The 8671-nt window shown below is 48.0% G+C and overlaps 1 protein-coding gene across 1 annotated transcript; it reads right to left on the bottom strand.

The window, feature by feature from the left end:
- Positions 1 to 1464: 1464 nt before the first annotated feature.
- Positions 1465 to 8565, bottom strand: PXMP4 (peroxisomal membrane protein 4). The gene is made up of 4 exons (XM_058850446.1): positions 8417 to 8565; positions 8038 to 8100; positions 7331 to 7529; positions 1465 to 6417 (listed from the first exon to the last, which is right to left on the bottom strand). The coding sequence occupies exons 1-4, from the start codon at positions 8545 to 8547 to the stop codon at positions 6154 to 6156; spliced, it is 657 nt and encodes a 218-aa protein (XP_058706429.1). The 5' UTR covers positions 8548 to 8565; the 3' UTR covers positions 1465 to 6153.
- Positions 8566 to 8671: the final 106 nt, after the last annotated feature.

Below are 8671 nucleotides of genomic sequence, written 5' to 3' on the forward strand. Positions count from 1 at the left end.
CCTGTCACCGCAGCAGTTCCCACACGGAGTGTGCTGAGCTGTCACATGGAATGTGCACAGGGCATGACTGGCAGCAGGACATCCCTGGGTCTCCTGCCAATGCTCCTGGTCCCAGTTCACTGATTTGCTCCCAGGATGGTGAGCTGGCAGTGTGACACAGTCTTCCTGTGGTGGGGACAGCCCAGAGCCCCCCCAGTTCTGCTGCCCTGACCCTACAGTCCCCTACCTCTGCCACCCGAGCCATCACTGTTGTTCTGTGCAAACCAAAGCGATTTTCTGGAAGCACAAACTGAGTGTCTAAAGCTGGCCTGTGGCAGAAGGGAGCAGCCCCGGTTTAGGTGTCTCCTCTCAGATCCCAGTCCCAAAAGCCAGGCAGTGCCTGTTCCCTTGCATCTTCTACAGAGGATGGCACAGCCCTTCTCCTTGCAGGACACCAGGTCAGCTCCTCTTTTGGATGCTGGGCACAAGAGACTCAGCAGTGCAATCTCCTCCTCTCCTGTGGTGGCATCTGTCTCTAAAGCTCACATCATGCAGTGTCTCTCAGTGGAAGCGAGGGCACAGAGCCCGCTCCCCTCCTGCTCTGCTCCTCACACCCAGCCAGGGCAGCCAGGTCTCATCCTCTGAGCCAAAGCACCACAAACACTAAAAGCCACTCCATTCCACAAGGCTCATCCATTTCCTTCACTCAAACCCCATGGAAAAATGGAGAGGCTGAAGTGTTTCTGGGGAGCCTGGGGGTTACCCAGGGGTGATTTGGGAATATGCCAGGCTCTACCTTCTACCTCTCCTTAGTGTCTCCAGCCATTCCAGGTTCACTTCCCAGCACTCAGAGCATGGTCACTGGCACTGAGAACCCAAAACGTAGCAAAAGCGTTGGAACACTTTTGCTTTTGTCAGAACAAAACCTACAGGGCACCCAGAGCAGAACAAGGGCTCAGAGTGACACTCTGTGAGGAGAAAAAAAACACTTGAAGGTAGGACTGGCATCAGTTTGGAGCTGTTAATTTGGGCTTCTCATGGGCCCAGGCTGGACACTCCAGCATTCCAACAGATACAAAGCTGGAGGTTTGGTCTCAGCAATTGCTTCATCCCCAGTCACCTCTACAACACATCCCCTCTGAACTTTTAGCTTGGAAGAGGCAGCAAAACCATCCATAGGCATTCTTATTTTCTCTATTTGTTATCTTAAAAAAAAACAAAACCAAACCAAAACCAAACAAACCCCAGGGTGTCAGCCATCCCAATCTGTTTCTGCAGCTGACATCCTTACTCCTGCAGGAATTAAATCTGATGGTGGGGTCAAACAGCACTGGCTGTTGTTCCCAAGCTGGTAACATCAGAGCCCAAACCATGCCAAAACTGCATCTTGTGCATGGCTTCTCTACATCCAGAACTAGAGACATGCAATAATCAAGCATTGCTTTGTAGATTTTAGCCTAAAAATGATGACAGTAAAAAAAGACAAAAAATTAGGATTTTTATTTTTAGAAAAAGCACAGTATTGTAATAGTCAAAGAGTGATTATACAGAAATAACAACCACAAGAAGGCAATTCATTATGGACAGAGCCATGTCAACAACCCACTGCCTCCTCTTTTTATTGTTTTAAACCCAAAACCCAAGATATTTCTACAAGCATTCTGATCAGTGTCACATAAGTTACCTGAGTTTATGTTCTTTATTCTATGCTGTCAGAAAATCTGGGCCTGGATTACACAGCAATTATGAATACAAAATATATATATAAAAGCAGAGGTAATGATACCTGCATTATAGAGATTTTAGTTTGTTTTTCTCCCTCCTCATCACCAAATACATGAAAGTTCTCCTAAGTAAAGAAAAAAGTTACCTCCTCCACCAATCTGGTAGGAACACACAGGTTGAAAACTCAAGATTAACACCCCAGAAATATTAACAGTGGCAGACAGACATGACACCTTATTTTCCCTCCTCCCTTATCTGCTGGGTTTCAAAAGCAACATCAGAAAACACATTCTGCTTCGGGCTGGCATGAGCCAGGGAGACAAACACAAGCTGACAAATAGGGAGCAGTGCACAGCTCAGGGTATTATCCAAAGGTCACCTTTGTGCTGATGAAGGGAAAATGAGTTGGAGTCCCAGCAGTTTCTCCTGGGTGAGGGATCTGCACATGGTTCTGGTGGCTCCAGTAGCACCAGTCAGCCACAGCAGCTCCCAGCTGGCAGCAGAGCTCACTCTGCACAGAGAGACTCTGCTTTGGGTCTCTTTCAGCAGCCAGGGATCATCTCTGCCGTTCCACCCACACCCAGCTTGGTGTAAAGTAGAGCTTGACCTACTCTAGCAGGGCAGGAAAATCTCATAGCACCAATATCAAAGCTTCTCTGCAGCCTCTCCACCCTGGCACAGGGTGCCCAGAGCAGCTGTGGCTGTTCCATCCCTGCAAGTGTCCAAGGCCAGGCTGGACACTGGGCCTTGGAGCCTCCTGGGGATAGTAGAAGGTTTCCCTGCCCTTGGCAGGGGTGGGATGGTTTTTAAGGTCCCATCCAGCCTAAACCATCCCACAATTCTGTGATAAATGCCCTGAACAGGGCCAGTTCTGTGCTTATTGCACAGCCACAGGGATGGTGACCAGGACAAATCCTGTTATAGACACAGGGTCACACCTTCAGCAGCCCCAGCCTCCTCCAGCCCTTCTCTGCAGCACTGAATGGCCAAACACAGGTTTTGCTTTCAGAAATATCCTCTCCTTCACTGCCAGCATCAAACACAGCCCAGAAAACCCTCCCTAACCCAAATGTCAGGCAGCTGTCTCATTTTCACCTTTGTTAAATAATGCAATTGTCCCGGAAAGGGTTCTCCAGCCATCCCCAGAGCCAGCCCCAGCACACAAGCTGTCCTCCAAAGGAAAGGGAAGCACAGTGGGTATGCCAGGGCAGCAGGCAGCAGCAGTAAATAACCCTGAGCCTGCTTTGTTCCTTCATAAAATAAATGATTAATAGCTCAGGATAGTCAGTCTGCTTGAAAAGCTCAGGATGGCTGAAAACTTTTGATCAGTTTGATTCATTAACCTTTAAAACTGCCTCTAAGAGAAGCTTAAAATCTGAGGGAGAAGCATAATTTTAAAACACTTCAATTTTACCCAGTCCTCCTCGCTTTTGACAAACTGAGCTAAGATTGAGACACTCTGCTCCTCCTTAGAGACACTCAGCATCAGTCAGGTGTCAAGGAAGAAATAACATGGGAAAATAAAGTTGCTGTAGGCAAACAACCCCATGCTCATCTTAAAATTCAAAACCAGTCGGGGCTGGGGGGAGAAAATGGCCCTTCTTTGTGATCCTTAAACACTTGGCCATACGCAGGTGGCTTCCCAACTGCCTCTTTATTTCTTTTGCTTTTAATGCTAATAAAAAGGGAACCCAAACAGGCCACTCCATTCCCCACACAATGCCCTGGGGGAGGGCAGGGAGTGTCACTTACATATCCCAAAAGTCTGACTCAGACAAATTACTTCTAGTTCACTTCCCTACTACACGCCTGCATTGTTCCAACACCTTTGGTGGCAGAAGGGGCTCATCCCCAGCTATCTGGTCCCAGGGACAGCCATGGGGGCTGATGTCATTAAGGAGCTGTCCCAATTACTTCCCTGGGGAAAGCAGTGACTTGCAGCTTAACGTCCTGCCCCAGCACAGCGGGAAAACCAACGGTCAGCAGAGCCCCAAAGGCTGTGCTCCCGGGAGGAGCTGGGCTTCCAGGGATGGCAGCTGCCTCCTGCAGCTCCACTACAGATGGTTGGAAGCTCAGGCACTGTTTCCTTAGAAAGGGAGAGATTCCCAAGAGAAAAAGGGCATTTTGAACCAAGGAGAAGTCATGGTCATTGGTGCCAGGCTGATTCCTGGTTTTTTGGCTGGGATTTATTTTCTAGAGAGGACAGAGAGCAGTGTGGAATGGTCATGAAAGGCCCCTTGTCCTTCTCATGGACACTGAGGTGCTTCAGCAGCAGCCACAGTGCTACAATTCCCAGCACAGGAAGATTATTCCACCTCTAAGGGAACCACAAGCTTTTCTCAGAGAAAGAAATACCAGCTACAAATTTAACAGATCAAAACCTTCTCAGAGACACCCAGCTCACAGAACCAGCCCACAGCTTCTTTTGCTGCAATAATTACACATGGTCAAGGATTTGTGAGTTTAATAGTTTTAGGGAGCAATTCCCAAGCCACAGCTGTCAGCTTTTTGAAATCCCATCAAAGCTTGCAGGAATTCAGCAATTTTAGCAGAATACCAATGCTCTTATTTGGAACAATATTGAGGTTCCAACAGAAAAAATTGTGATGCTTCAAATACCCAGCAGTGGTGGAAATAAAGATGTTTATAAAGGAATCAGATCTCACCTGTAGCTTCAGGTTTTCTGTATTGAATCTTTATGCTTCTCTATACAGAGAAAAATATTGAACCAAAAGAAAGAAACCAAATTCCTAATTTTACAGCTTTCATGGGGTCTGATGGATGTCCCAGTTCAATTATTCAGTCCAGACTGTAACAGCAGTTAATTACAAGTTAGCAATGAAGTTAGAAGTTAAAGAGATCGAGAGTTATTATGACAAAGAAGTATCTTGGTTTTTGGCCACCACGTACATCATGGATTTGCATGGATGACGGAAAGTGGAAAAATAAAGAGCAAAACAGCACTCTGAATATGAACAACAGTAATAAAGGAGTTTAGGAGGACAAGGCAAAATGACTTAAGAAGAACTTGAGATTTTTTTTTCTACTCAGAAGCTCCCTGAAGTTAAATGTACCATTTCAGCTGTACCATTGAATAGGAGAAACTGCCAGAGCCTGGAGGGTAAAGAGTTCAAAAGATGATGAAGAGAACATCAGCAGGATTATGAAATGACATGGGCAGGTCAGGAAAAAGCAGGTGGATACAGGGAAAGTGAACCAAATAGTCCCAACTGAGCCATGATTCTCTTGGAAATATCAACACATCAAACCAGAGTGGCAGGAATTATTTCAGTGCACATCATTGAGTGAACTGTGTAGTGTTATATGGCAGGTGAGTGCCTTGCACTATTAGGAGTTTGAATTTATTAATTGATTAATTAAATCCCTTTTTGTGCTTTCTCAGTTATCTAGTCAATCTTGTGCCACAGCCCAGGGTGTGCTGCCCTATCCTGGGGCTCAGCAGAGTGTTTTTGAGAGGAAGATAATTAATAAATGAATTCATAGCCTCAGCCTGGCTCAGTAACGAGCCTGCACAAACTACAGGTGCAAAATCAGATTCAAATCTGGCTACAGCCAACAAGTGCCACTACTGCAGAGGGCAGATTCTGGACCTCAGAGAAACCCTTGTCATGCTTCACCAAAATAAAAGTGCTTGGTAAATGTTTCTCCCCTGGACACACAAAGTCCCCAGCCTGGTTATAGAGGAGCCCAAGTTGTGTAACTGTTTTTTGGTATTTAGTTCAAGCAGCTTTTAAAAGCTTTACAAACAAGTTTAAAATAATTACAGGGTATTTATTAGTGCAGAGGCACAGATTCAGCCCAAGTGCAGGAAAGAAACCAAGCAAAAATAGTCTTTCCAAGCCTGATTTACCAGGCTTGTACAAGAGAATCCTAACAGTTCTATTCTCACCCACTTCATTGTCTCCCTGAGGGAAAACTGCAGAGGAACTCTCCCAAGGAGCTGTCCTTGTAATAGTTTAAACAGGATTTCCAGCCATCCACAGCAATGAAGAAATGATGGCCCTGCTTTCAGAGCCCAGCAGGTCCCCCACTCCCTTCACCCTCAATCACACCACAGTGAGCTTAGCAGCACAAAAAAACCCACTTGTAAACATTCAGATGAGCCCTAGAACATGTTTTCATACTCTCCACTTAGTGTCAGGCTGTCATTTTATAAATAGATTTAGTTTTTAAAGAACAAACCCCAACACCACACTTGTAGGGAAAATAAGGCCTCTTTAAAAAGACTCCACCAAGTTTCTGTGAGGCGTGTGCCTGCTCTAAAAGGAGCCAAAAGACTGATCACAACATTCTGGCCAGGACACAAGAGCCAACTCTGCTTGATAGACGTTAACTTAAAAAAATCACAGGTCAAGAGCAACAGAATAACCTTTTCCCTCAGCTGCTGGGTGCTCCCATCCCATTCTGAGCTGTTTTAGAGTGAAGCACCTACTTGCTGTCTGTCCTTTTGTTGTAAATGAGGAAGTCAGACAGGTCGTGCCACACCTCACTGTCCTCATACAGGTAGGTCATGGAGGACTGCAGGGAGGGCTGCAGAGTCTCCCTGTGGTATTCAAAGAGCCACAGGACTGTCCCCCACACCAGGGCAGCCACCAGAGGGAAGGGATCCTGCTTGGGCTGTGGGATGTAGCCCTTTTCCACAGCCAGCCGAGACAAACCGAACAGGATCCGGGACAGCAGGTACATGATGATCTGCAGGAGAAGAAACCCAGAGAGCAGGGGTAAGTACTGAGCACAGCCAGCTCCAGGGATTCAGAAGTGACAATCCAGCCAGGAGGGATGGCAACAATTCCCCCACTTCAAAGCAAACAGGCTGTAATTTCTTGTTTAGGCAGTCTGCAAAACCACCGGTATTTGTGTCCCCTCAAAGCCCTACTGCTCTGATTTAGCAACCACCAGGCTGCACTTCATGCAACACTCCTGTGCAATTGCACAACTTCTGTCTTTGCCCAGCTCATGCCACCTCAGGTGGTGCTAGAGGAACAGACCCAGAGATGTCCTGCCAAGCAGGTGTGAGCTCAGGAGCCTGGGCACAGCCTAACACCAGCCTGAAGGCCCGGCTTAAGTTGAGCACTTTGGATTAATCTGCAGCTCTGTGTTTTACTCCTTGGTTTGTCACTGTGTGTTAAGAACCAGCTTTAAATCAAACACCCCCTGAGCAGCTTTCCTCAGTTTAACCAGTTTAATTGTCAGTTTAGCCAGTTTAGTCCAGCACAGATCTAAATAATCACAGCCTACACTCACAAGAATTCAGGTAAAGTGTTTAACCCTGTGATGGCCAGACCATGAACACACAGGGAGTGACCACAGCTCAGGAGATAGCAGGGATAACCCCACAGCTTTGGATCACCTGACTGCTTTCCTAAGGACTCAGCACATCTCTGGAGGCAAACCTGGCCTTCCAGCACTCCAGCTGCCCACACTGCTCATGGAGACACACAACCACAGCTGGGACTTGGGTGCAGAGCAGTGAAAACAGCAATTTGTGCAGAGAATACGATAAAAGAGCAATGCTTTGTGGTCAGAACCACAAGAAACAGGTGCCACCAACCTGGCACACCTGTTGTTTTCCCTGCCCAAAGAAACCTTCAGGAAATGCCTTTACCTGGCTGTTGATGGGATTGTTGTCACCAAACACCAGCCAGCCCCCAATGCAGGCTGCAAGGAAAGAATGGAAGGGGATTTTTTTCCCCTGCAGCCCAGACTGTGCTGCCAGGAGCCCCTTGTAGGTGAACACAAAATAGGCCAGGTTCCGGGAGTGAGCGTACGTGGCCTGGGCAATGGATTTCAGCTTCTCCCTTAGGCTAAGGGAAAGAAACAGACAATCAGGAGAGCAAAAAAGCACTCACTCAGCCTGGTCACTGCACCCCTGACCTACCCCGATGGCTTGGGCATCCCAGGAATGTCTTAGGAAGGAGGAGAAATCCTCTCAGCTCAGGCTCACCCACCAGAGCACAGACTGTGGACTGTGTTTCATTTTCTCACTACTCAAACAGCCCTTTTAAAACTTTTTTTTTTTTTTTGCTAAATGCAAACCTCTGGCACTAAGGAAAATGCACTGCTATAGCCTGAGCTCCCATATTTCAACACAGGACAGAACATTGCTGTTGGCATCTGCTGATTCCCCCTCTGTCCTCTGGTTTGCATCAACCATTCCACGAGTGATTAACTCCCTCAATTATATACATTTGTGTCTGCTTCACTATCAGGTCAAGGCTCAACTTTTTAAACTCTCTGGAAAGGTGAAAAACAGAGAGCTGTGATGAAAACATTCTAAGCAGCACCACAGAAATGCAGAATTAGGGCTCATACCTTCCACTCTTGAACAGGAAAGTCATCACCAGGGCATGCGGGGCACGGATTTTGGCTCCATAACTGAAAAGGTGGATAGACATTTCATAGAGTTTGTATTACACCATGAAATTATTGCATTTCTATTCTACTAACAGCCGAAAAAGGTTACTTAGCCAAATATCTACTACTTTTAACACTGCCCAACAGCAGCAGCACAACAAACCGGGAGGAGGCAGCCGGAGGGTGAAGAGCACAGGCACCTCAGCGAGCCAGGCCCGAAGGCGACCCGAACCCCAGCTCAGACCGCCCCAACTGCAGCTGAGGGAGGCGGAGTCGCCTTCCCCGCACCCCCGCCACAGCATCCCCGGCCTCCCCACCGAGCGGGCCCGGCACTCACACGGCGCCGTTACGGAATCCCTTGATGACGGCGAGCGCGGCGTGGTAGCGGCGCTGCTGCAGGAGCGCGTTGGCGGCGCGAAGCAGAGCGCGAACCGAATCCCCAGCGCCCGCCATGGCCCCGCCGGCCATGGCACCCCGCCGCACGCCGCTTCCGGGGGCGGTGCCCCGCACGCCGCTCCTATAGGCTCTCACCCATGTCAATCACTGCTCTCGGCCAATAAGCGGCACCACCTCGCTCCCTCATTGGTGGGAA

The sequence above is a fragment of the Poecile atricapillus genome, chromosome 15 (genome assembly GCF_030490865.1).
Source record: "Poecile atricapillus isolate bPoeAtr1 chromosome 15, bPoeAtr1.hap1, whole genome shotgun sequence".
Lineage (NCBI taxonomy): Eukaryota > Metazoa > Chordata > Aves > Passeriformes > Paridae > Poecile > Poecile atricapillus.

Excerpts from the sequence above, each read along its gene's own strand:
- PXMP4 (XM_058850446.1), bottom strand. The coding sequence starts at position 8,547 with ATGGCCGGCGGGGCCATGGCGGGCGCTGGGGATTCGGTTCGCGCTCTG. Across the intron at positions 7,530-8,037 it reads TTCCTGTTCAAGAGTGGAAG|CCTAAGGGAGAAGCTGAAAT; the intron begins GTATGAGCCCTA and ends TCTTTCCCTTAG. Across the intron at positions 6,418-7,330 it reads ACAATCCCATCAACAGCCAG|ATCATCATGTACCTGCTGTC; the intron begins GTAAAGGCATTT and ends CTTCTCCTGCAG.